This window comes from Ahaetulla prasina, chromosome 7 (genome assembly GCF_028640845.1).
Source record: "Ahaetulla prasina isolate Xishuangbanna chromosome 7, ASM2864084v1, whole genome shotgun sequence".
Taxonomy (NCBI): domain Eukaryota; kingdom Metazoa; phylum Chordata; class Lepidosauria; order Squamata; family Colubridae; genus Ahaetulla; species Ahaetulla prasina.
Window position 1 is genome coordinate 60,224,512 of NC_080545.1, and position 22,046 is coordinate 60,246,557.

General features: G+C 35.0%; 1 protein-coding gene across 14 annotated transcripts in view; it reads left to right on the plus strand.

Annotated features, from left to right (window-relative positions):
- The window catches only part of VEZT (vezatin, adherens junctions transmembrane protein), a 35,711-nt gene extending 13,971 nt beyond the window's left edge, over window positions 1-21,740 (plus strand). For 10 of the 14 annotated variants that reach the window (XM_058191417.1, XM_058191419.1, XM_058191415.1 and 7 more), the window contains 10 exons: window positions 4,587-4,676; window positions 6,044-6,219; window positions 7,691-7,966; window positions 10,274-10,423; window positions 11,090-11,237; window positions 12,564-12,895; window positions 15,914-16,107; window positions 16,977-17,077; window positions 18,984-19,188; window positions 20,137-21,740. In XM_058191417.1, the coding sequence (XP_058047400.1) occupies window positions 4,587-4,676; window positions 6,044-6,219; window positions 7,691-7,966; window positions 10,274-10,423; window positions 11,090-11,237; window positions 12,564-12,895; window positions 15,914-16,107; window positions 16,977-17,077; window positions 18,984-19,188; window positions 20,137-20,651 (2,187 nt within the window). In that variant the 3' untranslated portion in view covers window positions 20,652-21,740. Of the gene's footprint in view, window positions 1-1,597; window positions 1,661-4,586; window positions 4,677-6,043; window positions 6,220-7,690; window positions 7,967-10,273; window positions 10,424-11,089; window positions 11,238-12,563; window positions 12,896-15,913; window positions 16,108-16,976; window positions 17,078-18,983; window positions 19,189-20,136 lie in introns of those variants that run through there. The other 4 variants (XM_058191418.1, XM_058191412.1, XM_058191425.1 and 1 more) reach the window with 3 other exon arrangements.
- Window positions 21,741-22,046: the final 306 nt, after the last annotated feature.

The window sequence follows — 22,046 nt, forward strand, 5'->3', positions numbered from 1 at the left end:
AGCAGGGAAGATTGGAAGTAGTGATTAAATGGTCCTAGAGCGTTTGGCAATGAATCCTAAGTGCAGATGGGTTGCCAAGCACCCAGATGGTGACTGCAGGGGCATTGCAACAACTGTAACTTTAGGAATTGATTATACAAGTCCTTTCATTCAGCACCACCACAGCTTTGAAAGATTGCTGAATGAATGGTTGTAAGTTGAAGATTACCTGTATCCCTTTGTTCCAAACTATTTCAAATTAGTCAAACTTTCCAACAAAGTGTTTCCCCAAAAATAAGACCCTGTCTAAATAAGGGCTTGGCCTTGTTATCGTGTGTGTGTGTGTGTGTGTGTGTGTTATTATTTTGGGGATGCAGAACCTGTAGCAGCGCAACACAGCCGCTCGTCAGCTATTTGCTGGGGCAACCAAAGATGGGAATCTCCCCAGCGCTCTTGGCACTTGCCCACCTCCCATCCATCCATCCCCCTCACCTGCAAACTTCCACCCCGCTCCCGCCTCTCTGCCAGGCAATCCACGGCAGCTCCAGACGCCCAAAGCCTGCGCCCTTCTGGCTCTTTTTCCACGGCACCCAGCTCTTTATCGAGGGGGTGACATGTGGGGTGGGGGAGAAGCAGGACGTGTGGAGCGAGATGGAGCTTGCTTCTCTTGCCGTCTCTTCTCCCCCTCTCTCCAGGGGCTGGGGAGATACGAGACATGCGTCTTATCTGTCTTGCAGCTCTGTCGCGTGTCTCGACATTGCCTGCAGGCAAACACCTTGTAGGGTAAAACCAAACTTCTCGCGAGTTCAGTAAGTTTGTTTGAATTCGCGGGAAGTTTGGTTTTACCCTACAACGTGTTTGCCTGTAGGCAACAGCGAGACACGCAACAGTGTATCTCTTGTCTCCCTGGCCTCACCCCTCCCCACCTGCCACCCCCAAATTGCATCAATTTGGGCAGGGGCAGGAAGCCCTGCCATGCCCGGTGAGAGAGGGAGAAGAGACAGCAAGAGGAGCGAGCCCTGTCTCAGTCCATGCATCTCACTTCTCCCCCACTCCACTTGCCACCGCCCTCGATAAAGAGCCAGGTGCTGTGGAAAAGGCAGCTGGGCGGGCGCAGGCTTTTGGCATCTGGGGCTGCCGGGAGTCGCCCGGCAGAGAGGCGGGAATGGGGTGGGAGTTTGCAAGCGATTGTTTTCCCTTTGCCTTCTCTCCCAAAAATGCTGGCCACGCCCACCCCATCACTAGGGCTTATTTTCGGGGGAGGGCGTATATTTACACCCACCCCAAAAATTAGGCTTGGCCTTATTTTCAGGACATGTCCTATTTTCAGGGAAACACGGTATTATATTTTTAGTTTTAATTTTCTGTCATCATGTTCCTCAAGACAAATCTAGGATCTTAGACATTTAACTCTCATTCAGGATTAGGTCTACTTATCAGAACATTTCCCAACATGGCTCAGCAAGATGTGTTCCTTTATTGAAAGCACTCTAAGCTCATACGCACATAGACTTTTGTGCTGTAGCATCCGTAAACAAAGCATTTATGTATGCCAGTGTTCTTAATTACACATACTAGGCTTTTTCCTCCTACCTTAATAGGTGAAGAGTTGCCTTAGAAAAGGTGTGCCGTATGTTGATATAACAGTTCTCTTCAATTTGGGAACCACCAGTGCTTACAGGTCAGCTTCATTCCTTAAATTTTCTCTCTCCCAATTTTCAGTTTCCTCTCCCTTCTGAATCTAAAAGCATCAGGTTCTTTTCCCGAACTTCCCTCATTTTTCTTGGTGATTGCTAGATTTGCCCAGCTGTTCATTTCCTTCTTTTTTTATCTGGAACTACTATTACTCCTCTTCCCTCTTTTTTAGGCCTCTTCTCCCTAAGTGGTTTGTTGCTTATAGTATTGTATGGAAACAACATGTGTGGCAAAAAAAAAAAAGGTGGTCTTGATATATGCTCTAATACAGTGTTTCATTTAAGTAGTTTAACCAAATATTGAATAATGCTAGTGTTACATTCAATTCCTAAGTATAGATACGGGGTTTAGTTAAGCTGACTGGCTGGCATCCTCAGGTGGGATTTTCTTCTCTGGACTAGTCATAGATGATCATGTCTTTTCCTCAGGTTCTTACAAAGCTACCTGTATTGGGTAGATTTTTCCATGGCTGTACTTTTCTTCCTTCCATGGGACTTTAGACCTCTTCCCACTCACAATTACTTAAAGAGACGTTCCCCTTGGAAACAATAAATTTTCAACAGCTTTATTGGTCTGCTAGTCATTACATCTCTTTTTCTCTTCTATTTTCTTTACAGAAAACTTTTCTTTAAATTACAAGTGACTTAACTTCCTATGGGAAGTTATAAAAATCTTTGCTAGCTGACTACTTTTGGGATTTATTTACAGTAGAAAGAACCATGTTTCTGGCTGATTGGATAAGTAACAGGATAGCAAAAGTATGGGGCAACTACATGTGATCACATCCTTTCTTTATAAGATGTGTTGGTTATGGTTAAATAGAATAGAATAGAATTTTTGATTGGCCAAGTGTGACTGGATACACAAGGAATTTGTCTTGGTGCATATGCTCTCAGTGTACATAAAAGAAACGATACGTTCACCAAAAATCATAAGGTACAACACTTAATTATAATCATAGGGTACAAATAAGCAATCGGGAAACAATCACTATCAATATAAATTGTAAGGATACAAGCAACAAAGTTACAGTCATAAGTGGAAGGAGATGGGTGATGGGAACGATGAGAAGATTAATAGTGCAGATTTAGTAAATAGCTTGACAGTGTTGAGGGAAATATTTGTTTAGCAGAGTGATGGCGTTCGGGAAGAAACTGTTCTTATGTCTAGTTGACCTGATGTGCAGTGCTCTATAGCGTCGTTTTGAGGGTAAGAGTTGAAACAGTTTATGTCCAGGATGTGAGGGGTCTGTAAATATTTTCGCAGCCGCCTTTTTGACTCATGCAATATACAGGTCCTCAATGAAAGGCAGATTGGTAACAATTGTTTTTTCTGCAGTTCTAATTATCCTCTGAAGTCTGTGTCTGTCTTGTTGGGTTGCAGAACCAAACCAGACAGTTATAGAGGTGCAGATGACAGACTCGATAATTTCTCTGTAGAACTGGATCAGCAGCTCCTTGGGCAGTTTGAGCTTTCTAAAGTAGCAAAATTAGGAAATATTTTTAAAAACAATTTGTCAAAAGCCTCCCAATGGGAGATGACTAAAGATTTATGGATTCTACTTGTTGGACTAGCACCAGGGAGACCCAAGTTAAGTCCTCCTTCTAACACAAATGCTTACTGCGTGACTTTGAGCTAGATACTAACTCATAGCCCAACCTAACTCATTTTTTATGAGGAAAAAATAGATTAAGAATAATATGTATGCTGCCATGAGCTCTTGAGCAAAAGGCGGGATATAAATCTAATAAATCATACATTGCACATAAGACATACTATTGATTGACCAAAAAGGTAAAAGTACTAGCAGAGGAAGTAGTGGGACAGATGAAACTTTTCTGTAGAGTCTCATTGATACATTCCTTTAAATGGATTAATTTTATATCTGACATTGGGTAGTGATATTTTGGGAATCTAGGCTCTAGGATTGATAGTAGAGTCACAGAACTGATGAGAGGGAGCAAGGTGTGTTTCCCGTTTTCAGCAGCATATCTACATATGAATTTAGCAGGCAAAATTGAACAGTGCACTTACTGAGAGATGATAATGAAGGTTAGAGGCAGTTTTGCATCTTGGGGACTCTTAAGATGTTGTTACTTGGCCCCTGTGAAGTTCGTGAATCTGTGGTCAATGTTTTCTAAAGACCATTACAAATACAAAGTTGCACAAACTTTTCATGATTTCTGATTATTTGCAAAGGTTTGGAATACTTTGTGATGGGTGTTGAACGCAAGTCCTTCAGAAGTGTGGTGGTGGTTCTTACAAGGACATTTATGTATAGTGTGGACAAGCTTTCCATAAAATAGACATACAATTTATGTGCATCAGTGCATCTTGTCTCAGGCAGAAGACAAGGTGTTCTTTTCCAAAGAGAGATTGGGAGACATGATCTTTGTTTATGCATAAACATAGAATACTTGTAATTATCCTTTCAATTTTAATTATATCTGAGGGTGTCATTCCAAGAATAAATAACTTAATAAGGGGATAATCATTATTGGTATATATTGAGATAATATTGGCTTGCTGTATTTTCAAGTGCTAACTAGTTGATACATCATTCTAGAAAAAGATTTTATGCATTAAAGATGCTGGGTAGTCTTATTGAATTGTAAATTTATTTATTAAATAGATTTATTAAAGTGCATAGATAATCTATTAGTTTTTTAATGTAATAATTTATAAAAAACCACTTTCAGTACTCTGTTTATGATTTTAAAAACTATTTGACTTGGTATACATTAACTTGATGTGCTGCCAACAATCCATACACTGATCTCTAATATGTTATGGCCTGCTTGCTTTACAGTATGGTTTCTTTGAACTTGGTTTGAATGCAAATAATGTTCAGATGAAAGTAATGAAGACTGTTTATATATTTAAGACTTCAGACAGTTTTTAATTCTTTGCAGAAAGACATCCTGTCAAACCTAGCTGAGAGATTAAAAAGCTGGCTTCCTTTTTCCCTATATAAGAAAAGGCATGATATGCTTCATCAGTTGGTAAGCACCTGTTATTACCAGCTCACTTTTCTTTCAAACAATTCATCCATTTTCCTTAATTTTTTTATATTCTTTATTAAATTTCCTTATTAAATATTTCCCTATTTTTATTAAGCACTTCTTGATCATATTACATAGTTTTCAAACTGAATTGTTGTCTAAATAGAAGGTAATCTAGATGTGAGGGAACTAAAACTGTCTTAACTGTTTAAGAATCATAAGTACTCTTATGAATGAAGCTGCTAACAAATATATCTTTTAATTTTTGTAACTTTTATTTTTATTTTCAAAATAAATTTGGTATTAATAGTAAAACAGATCTTCATGTAAAGATCTTGTAAATCATGTTTCATCCAAAAATTGATGTTAGAAGAGCAGCTTGTTGGTAATTGGTTCTTGGTCCTATTTCAGATAATCACTTCTACACATATTACTGTTTCCTGCCTCAGTTATGCTTTCCCACTCTGGAATGTTACCAAATGACGAGGCAAGCACTGTTAAAAGAAAATACTATAGGGTTACTGCAGGGTGCATAGCCCTGTGCATCTCTTTTGCAGTCTAGATCCTTGAAAATAAGGATCTATTTGTTTATTTTTTTATTATTTTTTTATTTACATTTATATCCCGCCCTTCTCCGAAGACTCAGGGCGGCTTACACTATATTAGCAATAGTCTTCATTCTATTTGTATATTTATATACAAAGTCAACTTATTTTCCCCAACAATCTGGGTCCTCATTTTACCTACCTTATAAAGGATGGAAGGCTGAGTCAACCTTGGGCCTGGTGGGATTAGAACCTGCAGTAATTTTATTTATTTATTATTTATTATTATTTAGATTTTTATACCGCCCTTCTCCCAAACAGCAGGCTGCTGCTGTTAATAACAGACTGCATTAGCAGCCTGAGCCACAGAGGCCCCATTTGAACAAATGAAAACCCATCAGACAGGCTGAGTAGGTCCAGAGCTGCTATAATCTTTGGTATTGCTACATTAGGGGCAGAGCCTAAAAGCAGGAGGTGTACCAAGCTGGCATTTTTCTTTCGAGCACCCAGATTCTCTGTCTTTAACTAGTCAGTCAGAGACTTTAAATATTTGCTTCAAGAACTCATGGGCCTCTCAATTTTCCTCAACACAGACAGCTGCATGTTGCTTACTTTTTCTTCTTTCTTCCCATTCTTACTGTGTAAATATAAAGTTATAAGCACTGTAGGAGAAGATTATGAGCGATGGCTAAATTAAACATATATTGGTGCAACTGGTAGTATGTAATAAAAACAGAATTACAAATGATTTAAGTTTAATGCTTGCTTTTGTACATGAACGTGATCAATTGATATGTTTTTCTTTTCCCTCTGCTTTTTAAGGATGTTGGTTTTCGTTCAGAGGCACTCTGCACCATCCTGCAACAGGAAGTTCTGCTACAGGAGGATGTTGAACTGATTGAACTATTTGATCCTAGTATCCTGTCTGCAGGACAGCTCAAACAGCAGGAACATGGACATCTTCCAACACTATGCTCCCTAGCAACTCCTAATATTTGGTATTCACTTGAGCTACATACATGTTATGTGAATATATTATGTATCTTGTTAGAGGAAGTGTATTTGCACACATGGCCTCCCAGTGAATAGAAGTATTATTTAGTTTGTTTTCTCTCTTTGTTTTATATTCTATCTCATGACTTTGGTATTGGCTACATACTCTATGTATTCCTTGGTCATATTTTCCCAACAGGCAAATGACCCTGAATTTATGACATCCTTCCCTGAAAAAGAATTAGAAATATTAAAATTCCAGTTACTACCTAACTTTTCTCTTTTTGTGATTCCTAATTCCTGGAGAACATTTTTCTCCCAGCAGCATGTATATGACACATCTAAACATATGTATGTGTATCCAAAAGTTTCGCTCCAAAGAAAAGTTAGGCAAAATAAATACTATTAATTGAATGAAGATTGAAGTTTTCACACTGAAATTTTTGGGGGAGAGAGAGAGTGAGAGTGAGTGAGAGAGAGAGGGAGAGAGAGAGAGAGGGATCTACATACGGTCCTGCTTTTCTCCTGTATATAGAACTTGGAAAGCTGGACATTTACCAGCTTTCTTTTCTGAACAATACTCTTTGTATCATACATTTGAAAGTATATACCGGTTCAGTAAATGTATTTTAAACACATTTTAAATGGTCTGTATCTTGTTATTGTTAACCTTCATCAGAAGTGTTATTAGAAAAAGCTTTGTTAATAAATTAAGACAATTTAAGAAGAAGAAAATATGCAGGAGATGGTTAATTAGTTGAGAAATTTACTGAAAAAAATACAAATCAAATCCAGAACAAAGTGTATTTCTCTATATGTGAATGTTAGTAGAAATTTGCAGTAAATTTTTCAGTCTGTGCTAGTGATAAAAATGGCTAGAGGTAGTGCAACAGTACTGCAGTTCTGTAAGCCCAGACAAAATAGACATATAAGAATTAAAATTTAATCACCTAAATGCAACTTTTATTTTGCATGGAAATTCTCATTTTTTATTATTAAAATTGAAATATATCTACTTGCAGATAAGCCCAGTTGATTTTGCTTCAATTTAAAATGAGAGTTACATCTGCACTTGGAAAAATACTGTGTGGAAATCTTAGGCTGAAGTCCAAAACCAATCAGAATTTTGAAATCCAAAATTTCAAAACCATCTTTTAAACTGAAACATTAATAAAATCTTTCATTTCAAGGTTGTTGTTAACTGCTCACACTTAGTCAATAGTTCTACCAATCTATATGACTAATGGAATGGATTGGTATTCAGGAAACAATTTTTAAAGATTTTGAAAAGGAATATGTGTCACAGAAAAAGACTAAGTAGAAACATTGAGAAGAATGTAATATCCTCAGATCTATGTTTATGTGTGTGAATTTGCTTTAAAAATATAATATTGGATCACTAATTATAAAAATAAGCATCAGAACTTTGAAAAGCAAGCCATACTTAGATATGTCTTGTGCTTTTTTTTTTTGCAGGGATATTTCATTATTTTTTCTCTTCATCAGCACACTGGTGACAATTCCTTCTTTATGGAGTGGATTCCTTGGATTAATTTTGGGAGTAGTTTTCTTGGTTTACCTAACTATGCGAGGTTTGGATATAACACGGATTGCAAAGTTGCAAATGTCTCTTAAACAATGTCATCTCCAACTAGAAGATATAATGGTTAATTGCCGCGCCTTCACTAACCTTGTGAGGAAAGCATTGCGACTCATTCAAGAAACTGAAGTAATTTCCAGGGGATTTACTCTGTGAGTCTGAATTGATTTGCACTCATTTTTCAAACCTTAAATTAATGAATGCTGAAGAAAATTTTCCTTTCAAATTCAATCTCAGATTTTTTAAATTTATGCAGTTTTAACTGATATAACAAGTAAATTCCTGGCCCTCAAATCAAGCATACTGTATGTATAGAAAGGCAATTCAGTATTGTAACAAGGGCAAATGGATTGTTTGGCATCTTAACTTTTGACATAATTTCTAAATGGTGTAAATTTTTCAGTCAAGGAGACTTGAGTTAGCATCCTTGTATCTGAGAGAGACAAGGATGAGTAAACTCTTTGACTACTGAAATGTGAATACCAAATGCAATATGCATATAAGATGATATGTATGCCTCTTCCTAAAATTTGTAGTAAAGCATCTAGCTACCTGTTATCAAGTTTTAATAGATTAGGTCTTCACTACAGATGTTTTTCATGTATGAATACACACTAATTTGTTTTTACATTAGCACACAAATATGCTGTGTACAAGGAAAATGTACATTTTTAAGGTTTGTTTTTCATTTCATAAGTATGAGCACATTGATTTTCCAGTTCAGTGATTATTGATTATTAATGAATTATTTGACAGATTGAACCATCTACGAGTATTTCTCTGTCCCGTCCCTGACCCCTCATTTTTACAACAGGTTTCCCACAAATATGCATTCTAATTAAATGGAAAAAATAATCTGTGAAATTCAAGTTTAAATTCAATGGTTCAAAACAACAGTTCTAATTTGTCAAAAATTTCAGGCCTGTATAAGGCTGCCTAGGTCCATTCCTGATAAAATAAATGTACAGTTAAGAATGTTAATCCCATTGTTAACACGATGTTTCAAAAATATAGCTGCAATATGAAAGAGATTCTTCTTTGTTGTCATTGAACATTATTGTAAGAATACCATAATAAGGGACATGTATGTTAACTCAAGTAAAAGTGAAAGCCAGTTTGGTCTAGTGCTTGAGGCACCAAGATAGAAACCAGAAGACTGAGTTTTAGTCCCGCCTTAAGTATGTAAGCCAGCAGGATGATTTTGGGCCAATCACACTCTCAGTTCACAATGTCAGATTAGGGCAACAAGCCAAGTCAGTCAGTTCCTGTCACAACCAATGGATCAACACTTGTTTGATCTGAAAAAAGGTGGACTCTGCACTTGAAAAAAACACTAGGAAGAAAAAAATGTCATAAATTAATGATGCATATATTTTAATTTTAAGAATCAAACATAATCAAATTTAAGCAATAGAAGCCCTCTATTTTGTTTCATATAAAGTCTAGGAAATAATATTGCACACAATAATTTGAGAGAGAAACAGATTGCAAGCAATTGTTATACAGCAATGTGGTATATGCTTGCTATACTTTCATACAATATATAAATACCGCAAGGTAGAATATTTCATAAATCTATGAAGTAATATTTTTAAACTATTGCAATTAGTTTGAATATGGCATTCCTGTTGTTATTGTAGAATAAACTCACTATTTCTTGTGGTTAGGTATTGAATTTTAAAATAATGGTAGAATATTAGTTTATAATCCCATATATTTCACATTCCATTAAAAAAAAAAGTAATACATGCCACTTCCAATAAATGATACTAATAGGCTTAATGTGGAAGTATGTACTTCCCATATCAAGAATGGGCTAAAAGGCCCATTCTTTGTTTATCTCCATACTTACGTAAAAAGTAATCAACCCTTGAAGGTGAACAAAAAACAGATATCTCAGAAGAATGACTATGCTAAGGAGATATAAAAATATATACTTACTGAAAAAAATCAATTTTGTTTTCATACATATAGAAAGGAAATTGAATCCAGTTTAATGCCTGCCCCAAAAGCTTTTATGCCTATTTGAATCCTTTAAAAATTATTTTCAGATAGAAACAATGTGCCTGTTTTAAAAGTAAATCCATTTTTTGTTAAATTGTATAGTTAATTTTATTATTTTAAGCATTGCCAAATACATTTAAAAGCCCTTTTGCAGTTTAGATCCAAATTAATAGGTCTTAAACTAAGAATTTCAGGACTGTTGATTTTACAGAATTGGAAAGAAGAAAGTAGAAATCCAAGCCCCAGTGCATTTTCATTTAAATTTTAGTAGTCAATATTTTAGTAAATGGCTTATTTGCTACAAAATAGTTCAATTTGTAAATTGAAATAATATCTCAGGGTACATGAAAATATATTCTATAAATTCAGAGAGAAGGCTACATTATTGTTTTATATTTATATTTTTATCATTCTTTAGGACATCTGTACAGTTGTATCACATTTTACTTTTCAAGTTTGCTTGACAGGGTTAGTGCTGCTTGCCCATATAATAAAGGTGGACAACATCCTTGTCAGCATCTGATTGGTCTTCGAAAAGCCGTGTATCGATCAGTAAGAGCCAACCTCAGAACTTCAAGACTTGCTACCTTATATATGCTTAAACAATATCCTTTTAAAAATAATAGATTATGGGGGTGGAAATTTGCATACCACCATGATTGGCTGCTATGCAAGAAGAATTTGGTGAATTGCCAAGTTTTTACTTAAAAGTTCTATATTTCACCCTTTCTCTTAACAGTTCCTTTCAATTTGATTATCTTACTGTTTTATAATCCATCCATTTTCACTGACAAACTATTCATTCATACATCTTTTTCAAAAAGGAAGTTTATCTATCTTTGTTGAGTGGGCACGTATAAGATTCATGGGCCTAGGCTATGAATCTTAGTGTGTATATAATTGGACTAATAAACTTGTTCAGTTTTTGAACTAGAAATTCTGAGATCCTGATTTTCTGCTAATGATTTTTCAAGCTGAAACCCCTGAGTTTGGTGTGACTATAACATGATTTACATGATTACAACTGTAATCATTCAAACGTTCAGTCGATTAAATCTGTAGAATAACTCAAATTATCTTATTTCACAATCTTATACCCAGTTTGTTTTTGCTCCAGCAAGTTGTTTGAACTGAAGCTAAACTTGCTTCATCTGTAACTATATTGTTGGCTGTTTAACTTTATAAAGTAGATAAATTTTTTCTTCCCATGGTATTTGTCAATATTGCATGTGATTCAAAAGGTTCTTTAACAACCTTAACACTAAATAAACTTACCCACTGAATTCTGAGAGTGACAATGTCACAAACTACATATGTGTGGTGCCTTTTAAGGAGCTTGGTTTGGGATTAAATGAAGAGCAAGTATCTGAAGAAGAAGCACACAACCTCACTGATGGCTTCAGCTTGCCTGCGCTAAAGGTAATCTAGTGTCATTTCACTGATTATACCATCAATTATTCTATCATTGCTTTCAGCCTGTACAAGCTAAACAAAACAAAATGATCCTGAATTATACTATTATTGAAAGTATGAAATACATTAGGTTTATATGATTTTTGTAACTTTCTTTGAATCTGTTTTCAGTTCATGCTAAGACATACTATGGTTTAGATCTGAATAAGCCTAATCATGACTCATGGCTACACTATGAGCAGGCATTCATGGCTTACTGTACTTGTCATTATAATTTGGCAAGCCTAGTCTTTTGAATCAAGCCATGGAACCAATCCATTCATTTCTTTACAAGTTTCTGATTTTCATAACATTCTGAATAAGTCATGTAGGAACGTTTATAATTTGTTGTCCATTCCAATTTACAAGAAGAACCTTTGGATATACTCTGTTTGTTCACAATTAAGCAGTTATAGCATAATGCATTTTGGGTGGATAAGTATTATTTTGGATGATTTTATTATGAAAGAGTATTTTAATTTTCAGTATAAATTGATACAAAAAATAATCTCCCCCATGTTATTTGTACTATTGTACAAAAGAAACTCCGCATGTAAAATAAATTACAAATAACTTATAATATATGTAATATTACCTCATTTTTATTATGTTTGTACAGCTAGTCTTTTGGTAGGACTGTTCATTCAACAACCATTCAACATCATGACAGCACTAAAGAAATGGTACTTACAACCGATCCCTGTAATTTCAATTGTCACACCATCCCTGGGATCACACGATCACAGTCTAAGTACTTGAAACCCACTATATAATTACATCACTGCAAATTGTGATCACATGATTGCTATGCCTGACAATCCCTTCCAACTTCCCATAGGCAAAGTCATTGGGCAAGACAGCAGGAAGCAAGAAGTCATGGTCATGTGAGGTGCTCATTTACAAATCTACACCGTCCTTATTAAATGGCAACAATCAGAACTGCCAGAATTGCTCTTACTAAGTGACATGATCATTTGATGTGCTTTATGACCATATCATTTAGCAACAGCTAAATGTTTGCCATCATAAGGAGAGGACTACCTGTAATGGAAATCTCTGCCCCAAAAGAATTAGCCTTTTTGGGGTGAGGGGATAGGGTAAAGGGATCTGCATAGTTCTAATAGATAGATCAATATTTAATTCAAGATTATTTATTTAGTTTAAATTAATTAAAATAGTTTTGGTCTACCTCTCCCACCATTCAAGATAATCAGACTGTCATTGCTTTGCTTAAATATACTGTTCATGAGAAAATAGGAAAATAGGTAACAATTTATTCCTTTTGTTTCTTAGGTTTTATTTCAGCTTTGGGTCGGTCAAAGTTCTGAATTCTTTAGGCGACTACTACTTCTGTTATCTCCCTCTAATGCATCTCTCAAGAGCCAGATTACACCAGAACGTTTGCCTCTTTGTATCTTTTCTGATATAATTCAAGGTCTGCCACATGCTCATGCTGCTTGTTTAGAAGAACTTAAAAGGAGTTATGAATTTTATCGGTATTTTGAAACACATCATCAATCTTACTTGGAACGTCCAGTCAAAGCTAAACCAAAATCAGGATCACTAAGCCATCTCCACACTGCTGTGCGCAGTTTGCAACTCCATCTAAAAGCCTTACTGAATGAGTAAGTTAAACATAGAATAATTTCTCATAGTTATAATTCTAGTTTCTTGTTTTATTTTTTGTACTTTTAAAAATAACTCAATATTAATTTTTTTACCATGATTGGTGGAGATAGTTATTAGTTACCGCTTTATTTATTATTATTCCAAATTAATCTAATTAATATTTTTTTCTTCTATGTGTGAGAGTTGTGGGTAAAATGCTTAAGGAACTTGTTACTACTGACAGTCAATTTCATCATAAATTGGAGTTCCACTTAAGAAATACAAATGTAGTACTATTTTTTCTTCAGCCACTTTTCTGTGATCAGATACATCAAACAGTATGGTTCATATTAACGCTTCAAAATTATTATTGCCAGAATTATTATTTTCATTTACTTGTTTAGTGGGAACTGACAATGCAATTCTGTGCCTGCCTACTTACAGATCAGTTCATTGAATTTAATAAAACTTTTCCTGAAATAATTCTATATCATGCATTTATACATGTATCAACAATTATTTATATATAACATATATAATGGCAGCCTATTATACTAGGAACCCAGATATCATGGGTTCTAGTCCTGCCTTTTTTAGGCACAAAGCCAGTCACTCTTTCTCAGCCCCAGGAAGAAAGCATTGATAAACCACTTTAAAAATGTTGCCAAGAAAACTTTATAGACTTCTCCAGGTTGTCACCATAAGACAAGACTCATTGAAAAACACAAAAATATATTTTGATTATATAGCTTTACTTTCTAGTTAAAGTTTAAAAATAAAAACATACTTTATGTACAGCAGGTATTACATTGCTTACCACTTTGTTGAACCCTCTCATTCACACAAGGTTGACCTAACAATTTAAAGAGATCAAAGGATGAGAGATAAACCCTTTATGTATAAAAGAAATGTGTATGTATGTGTGTGTGTGTATGTATGTATGTATCATATATATATATATAGTTTAGTCATATATAGTCATATATAAACTATATATATATAGTTTAATTTTGTTACGAATTTAAGGACTTATTTCTAAACTTTCTGGGAAACCTAGGTCATAATCCATATGAGTAGCAAAACTTGCTACTTCCAATCCTTGCATTAATTTTTACTTTTTGAGCCCTTCCAAGTACTTTTGTTATTATGTTCCATCATATGGATGTCAATTCTTAGCAACCACACAGATAGATTTTATTCATGACAATCTAACCCTAAATTTGCCTTTCATGTAATGCACCCACTGCCACTTTAATTAAGTCCATCCACCTTGCTGCTGGTCGGTCTACTTTTTCCTTCCACCTTTCCCACTATTAGAGCTTCTCCAGAGATCTAGGTGTTTGTTTAATAGGTTAGGATAATTCAAGCCTCATTATTTGGGCCTCAAGTGAAAACTCTGGGTTGATTTCTTTCATGAGTCATTGTTTAGTTTTCTTGGCTGTGCACAGTATTTTCAAGATTAGTATTCTCAGGATCTTCCCTAACAGCAAAGTTCAAAAGATACCTACATGCCCTGTCCCAGTGATGGCTAACCTTTTCTGGACCGAGTGCCCAAAGCGTGTGCATGTGCAAATGTGTCTGTGCACACCCGAACCCCCAAATGCAATGTGTGCGCAGCTCCCCTGCATGCACCCCCCACATGTGCACGCCCCCTCTCATGCACCCCTCACCCCACGCACATGCGCAGCAGAGTCCTGAGGAGCGGCCGGCTGGCGGGAGGCACACACACAGTTTAATTTTCACTTTCATAGAGTATCACAGGGAATACCATAGTAGTGTGTACTGTTCAGATATTTGTTGGTATAGAACAGGGGTGTGAAACTCAAGGCCCGGGCGCTGGATCCAGCCCACGAGGTGCTTAGATCTGGCCCGTGAGGCCACCTTAGAAGCAGCAAAGAACTGGCCTACGGTGCCTCTGCCAATGAAAATGGAGTTCAGGAGGGCCACATGCGGCCCTCCCGGGCTCCATGCTCAGCTGTGATGGCCTGCCACCCTCTGCCAGTGAAAACGGAGCTCGGGGGGGGGCATGGGCACACGGCCCCTCCAAGCTCTGTTTCACTGCCAGAGGGCAGCAGGAGGCCATCACAGCTGAAAATGGAATTTTGGAGCCCATTTTTGCTGGCAGAGCCTTGGCAGAACCACAGACGTCCCCGATATAAATGACGTCAAACTGGCCATGCCCACCCCAGCCCCCGAGATCAAGCACAACTTTGATGTGGCCCTCAATGAAATCGAGTTTGACACCCCTGATATAGACAAATCTGAATATTTTTTCTAAGGCCTTCAAGGTTGCTCTACCAAGTGCTAGTATGCATATTTCTCCATTGCTTGTTCCTTACGGTTCTTATGATTTCTTTTGTATATTAACATCTTATTTACCATAAAAGTTGATTTTGTGTTGATCATCTTATATATGCAATTTGAGAATGAATTACTATAAGCCTTAGGGTTACATGCTTCCCTTTTCTTTTCTGCTAGACTCTTTTGTGCTGTTAGGAGATTTAAATGCTTTTATTAAGGTTTGTCACATAATCAGCCACAACTGGATTTGGCATTTTTATCCACTTATTGAGTCCTGGCTAAGGACCTGGGATAGGCAGATGTTGATGTTTGATGGTGTTAGAGGTATTGTTGCAGGATATAAATTGTTCCAAGTAAAACTGATTTTTAATTCTATGATATAGTTTACTAAGGAGGTATTTTTTTCACTTGAACAATATGTTATATAAACTGCTAAATCCACTAGTTATGATTGGATGTCTTTCTCTTCAATCTTGCTATTATTCGAATTTATCAATGCAGATTCTTCAATTCTATGTAAAGAAAGATTTTAAGCCATGAGATTCTCTGTTCTTTGATATTCTGGTTCTTTTTGCTGTGTTTGCATACCTTTTTTTTCTTAATAGGCTAATAACCTTTGTTGATCAAAACTATTAGGCATCTTCTAAGTGCTATATCCCAATACAGCCCAATTGTAATTTTCTCCCTATTTTTTCTGAAATACTTGTCTGAGATTTTCTTTTTTGTTTTTACAGAATGATAATTCTTGAGGATGAACTTGAGAAGGTTATGAATTCCAAGGAAAGCCCAGAATTAACTTGGGAGGCCTACCAAATTGCAGATCAGAAATTTAAATTGATTCAGCCTCACATGCATGCTAGCAATAGTTGTTGGGAAGAGGCTATTTCTCAGGTGGAAAAAATGATTCGAAGAAATTCAGATAAAAAAGGTATACCATTTACATGGGGTACAAAAATGCCTATAACAAAAAACGAAGGTTTAGGACAGAAGAATCTGTAAAGCCACATTGGGTTAGATCTAAAAGGAAAGGTCCTTACTCCTGATGAATGGTGTGTGCACATTTATGCACAAAATGTATCATCTGACATGAGGATATAATTAAAGGCATTTCTATGCAGATAAAACTTTAAAATAATAGTAGTCATCTACTAATGATTTAATCCTAGCTAAAATTTGTTTTGCAGCAATTTTTGTGGGTTATAATTCAATAATGAGGCTTAATCTGAGGGAATGCATAGCGTTCTGATTGATTAATTTTAAATTCAGTTGAATATTTGTACTCTGGTCACCTCAGATGATGAAGTTACAGATGTCAATTTGAATGGTATTTTACTACTTTCCAAACCAATTTATTAGTATTTCTGTATTGATAAATAAATAGAAATCTTGCATTTATCATACCTCCTGAAGTAATAGATTTGTTGAATTAGGTTGTTTTTAACTGAAAGTTACTAAGACATAATACACACAAGTCTTTGATCATGTATAGAACCCATTATTTTCTTCATTGGAATCACAATTCAGCCAGGAAGACCAATTTAAAAACAAACTGGAATATTAAATTTAATAAAGCCTTTTGAAAGAGTTTTCCTGGTTTTAGGCACAGTGACTGGACCAAGTCTAATTTAAAGATTTTGATTCTGATCACATTGAAAAAGTGGAATAAAACAGGAAGTATAGATTATAATGAACAAAACTGATGAACCAATCTGAACAAAACTGATCATAATATCTCCTTAAGAAAATCTTTCTACATCATTATTCTGAATATTCCAAACTTTACCTTTTTACCTCCAGGTAAATCGGAACCATCTTGTGAAAACAAGCATTGTACTACGGTACCTTTAAAGCAGCCGACTGTGCATATAGAAGACAAAGACCCTGTTCCTGAAGAACAGGTAATCATAGTATAGAAATCTAGAAAGGTTTTATTCAAAAAATAAAATGTAGAGATTATTTTTCATGCATACAGATAAGAAAATCACTATTAATAATTTCTATAATTTTTTGCAACAAACTTTTTGGTTTTTAGGGGAGGAGGGATTAAGTGCGTTATCAATGGAGTGCATATTTGTCAGTTTGCAATCCTGCCTTTCTATTCAATTCAGAAACAGTATTGTGTAACCTATCAACCCCCAGAATTTCCCATCTTTTGTGTAACAAATAGCTTCCTATTTGGAGGGTACAGCAGAGAAAATATATTTTGTGTGGAAAAGAGACAAATCTAGCTTAATTTTTATTTTGAACTATTTACGAATATGTTTAACAAATATTACTAGTTTCCTGCTATGAATTTAAATATATATATTGTACTTCAAATATGCAGAGTTACACTCCAAATATGTTTCAGTGGTGCCACTTCATGCAGCACTCTTATTTCATATGTTCACGCAGCAAAGGAAAGCTGAAGTAAGATCGTAAGCACAGTTGCAGTTTCACTTAGTGACTGCTTCGCTAAACAACAAAGTTGCCAGTTAAGTTTGTGATTGCTAATTGAGGACTACCTGTATCTATTAACAGGATAGAAATAATTATCAAATCCATTTTATACCCTGCTATTTTTGCTATATATTAGCAAAATAAATAATTATTCCTGCTTAGTATCACTGAATAGTGTTTTAAAAGAATTATAATATTATAATTTAAATTATAATACTAATGCCAGTTTACTTGGCTGAAAAGTGTTTATTCCCAGGGTTGAAGGTAAAAATTAAGATGGGGCATTTAAAAAAAAAAGTCAATTGTGATAGTAATAGGAACATAATTTATATAAAGAATTGAAAATAGTGAACAATTTTTGAGTAGATTGTTTTATGATTTCAGTCATTAGAAATTCTGTAGTCTGCATCTGTGTATCTGCATTGTAGAAATGTAATCACAGAGAACTGAACTGAATTTAGTTTGCCTTGGCTATCATCTTGCTTGGGTTGAGTAATGTGCCAGTTTAGGATAAAGTATTATTAGTATACAGATGATTCTCAGGTATATATTTCACCCTGGGCTAAACAGGGTTTATGGCAGAAGTTTTTATCCAGAATAAGTTTTATCCAGAATATCAGGTTCAGAATTGGACTTAACCCAAACCAGACAGAGTGACTCTTAATTCAGAAGCCTACTAATTCCAGATAAGATAAATTTTGACCCTCAGATTGTGGTCCCCTGGAGAGATAGGCTAATAACTTGGAGATTCTTCTAGACCCAGATCCTGCTAACTATGGCAATAAGGGGCCTTGCCCAACTTCAATTGGTATACTAATTGCAGCCTTACAGGGAACAGGATGCACTGAGGATAGACTCTCATGCCCTTGTCATCTTGCAATTGGATTGTTGTAACTTGCGTTACATGAGGTCTTCTTAAAGACTGTTTGGAAATTGCAGTTGGCTCAAAAATACAATGGCTTACCAGGCATTCTTAGAACTTCCATTGATTAATGATGTATTTCTGAGTAGAATTTAAAGTGCTGATTATTTCCTATAAAACCCTATATGGTTATCTAAATCCCTTGGCTTTTCTAGAAGGTCATTGAAGATTGATCACTATGGAGCCACTAATGACAGGATAATATATATTATATTAGATATTTGCTTGTATTTCTTTAATCATCCAAATGGTGTACACTCCTTCTAGAATAAGATGATAAATAAATTCTAGAAATAAGTATTTCAAAAAATTCCTTCCGAATTTTAACTCCTTTTGGAATCTGCTTCTTTAAAATATAAATTAATAGATGATCAAGAATGCTAATAATTTCCAGGATATGGTAATATATAATTCAAACCAAGTATTTGTTGACTTTTCTTCAGGAACTTGAAGCATATGTTGATGATATAGATATGGACGAGTGTAAGAGAGATGATTTTTATTACTTTTCTCTGGAAGACAGACAGAGACAAAAACGTGAAAGAGAAGAATCTAAGAGAGTGCTGCAGGAACTGAAATCTGTGTTGGGATTTAAAGCTTCAGAGGCAGAAAGGCAAAAGTGGAAACAACTGCTGTTTAGTGATCAAGGTAGATAATAATGATAATGTAACTATCTTTAATATAGATCATGATAAATCATGATGTATTTGCAATCTTCATTTACATAACAAATTATTCCAATTGTTCCAATTTAATCTGAATTTGCATTTTGTAAATTAATTTCTGTTCATCAGAAGATTTCTGAATGATGTAATATGATTATATACAAGAAATCTACCGTATTTTTCGAAGTATAAAATGCTCAGGAGTATAAGACACACATTAGTTTTTTGGGGAGGAAAACAAGAAAAAAAAAATTCTGCTTCTGCCTACCAGCATCCATCGGTAGTCATCTGGCTAGCGTCCTTGCAGCCAACAGGAAACAGCCTGATCAGTTTCAGCACATTATCACAGCATGATTCAGCACGAGCAGCTGATTGGCAGTTGGATTGGCCTCCCGGAATAATGTCAATCAGTTGTTCCAGGCTGTGGGGATTGCCACACACATCGCTGCCTCCATGCATTGTATTTTCGGCCTCCACACACCCCATTTTTGGCCTCCACATGTTGCATTTTTGGCCAGTTCTAGGTGGCAGGAATTGGTGGCGGGAATCCCTGCCGCCTCGAACCGGCAAAAACGCGATGTGCAGTAGCCAAAAATGGGGCACGCGGAGGCCAAAAACGTGACATGCGGAGGGCGAAAACGGCCACCTGGTAGGTGGTGCTTTGGCAACGTTCACTGTATAAAACACACAGACATTTCCACCCACCTTTAGGGGTGGAGGAAGTGCATCTTTTACTCCAAAAAATATGGGTATATACAATTTATTATGTTGTCTCCAATTATTTCTTGAGAGGAAATATGATTTACAGCATTTACAGTCTTACATCCTCTGTATAAAATAAAAATTTTATTCATTCTTTTTAAAAAAAGTAAAGCAAAAACTTTGTGTATTGGTTGTTTAGAATATTTATTTTATTTTTCTCTTTACTAAGCTGCAATGAACATTTCTACTTCAGAGAACTGTGTACCAAATTCAGAATTACTTAAAAATTCAGACAGAGACAAGCAGGATTGTAGCAAAAATGAAAATCTAGAAGAAACCATTTCTGACTACAAAATGAAAATTCCCAAAAATGAAAAAGAAAAGATGGAATATTTATTTGAAGGCCTTGAAGTGAATGAACATGATGTTGTTGCCATTACTGCCTCACCAGAAGTTGAAAAAAGAACATGTTCCCAGTGCAACGGAGAAGGTGAGGAATCTAAACAAAGTGCTGTAGATGTAAGTATGATAGAGTCATTTGAAAATAAACAGTCTTCCATCAAACAAAGGTTGGCTGAACTCCATATATCCACAGATTTTAATTTCACATCAGGTCTAGCAGCACAGGTTGCTGCCAAATCCCTCACATTTAGAACCATGAAAGAACAGATGTTTGGAGAAGATGAGGAAACAATGGAAATTCAGGAAAATGAGGACATTTTTGAAAAAACAGAAAATACATGACTGAAAATGACATATTATAAAGTTTCACTTTAAATTTGTTTTGCTGACTTGAAAGCAAGATAAAGGGGCACAAGAAAAATCAGAATTTAGCAATGGATGACAAGGGATATGTATATCTATTGTTAAAATAATACTATTTAGTAGACTTTTACTAGCCTTTTGAAATGTATACAAATGCAAATACAACCAGACTCAAGATGTACAGTACAATTCTTATTGCTGCCGGAGGTGACTGAATGTTTTTATTAATGTTTTATTTATTTATATTATGAGGGTTTTTTTCTAATAGAAAATTATTTGTTGTTTCCTTAATAGCAACATTAATTTAAATAAAAATACTTGAAATCAGTATTTAACAATTTTTTGTGGGTCTCATACCAGCTTTATTTCTTCTATTGATTCTGCTTTATATCACTAGCTTTTGTTGAGCCATTACTTCATTATGGTTCTATACTAAGATGTATCAAATTGAAATAAAAAAATAACATCCATTATTGATGTATGATAGCGAAGGTTTAAATCATTTGCCTATGTTCACTTCTGACTGGAGAAAACAATTTGAATTTATCATGTATTTGCCACATTTCTCTGTACTAAATTTTCAGCCTATTCCTTATAATAACCATTCACTTCCCTATTTGTACATGAGAAAAATTAAACAAATTTTGAACCAGTCTTCCTTCTTCTGTTAATTTCTTTGAATAAAAGCAATTTTGTCTCTTCTATAAACATACTGATATTTGATTGTAATAGTGTACATATCTGATTTGTATCAGTTACTCTCAATTCAGGTAACTCAATTTCTTTTATTTTAGTCTGAATATTTCAGATAATTAATAGTTATTCAACACTATTGATTGTCATTGAACAACATTAGACTATTTTGCTAAATGTAAGTTTAGGGCCTAACAACAAGTGAAGATGGATTAGGCTTGTATCAATAATGAGTAAAGTCAGCAACCGCCAAATATCCACTTTTATTAAAGTAATAAATCAAATGGGTTTATGATAAATGATGCTTAGTTCTCATTTTTGCTTAGTAAAATTATTGAAGACTTATTCCTATATTAAACTTGGAAAACTGCTGTATATAGTGAACTACCTTTATATTTTTCAAAACTCTGATTGTTTAAAAATCAGGAGATCCTATGTAATTTTTTTGTTTCCTACCTGCTTTTTGATAATTGGTATCAATTTATAATTAGAAATGGCAGCATATCATTCAGTTTTTTTTGTATTTAGCTTAAAGTAGTTAATGTTACAATACAAAGCTATGAGGCATAGCAATATTAAATTCTAAAAAGCTTATATTTTTTTTCCTCAAGGAAAAATTACAATTTAGGACAAAAAAGAAATATATCCAATATTTTAAAAAATGTTAAAGATAAAAATATA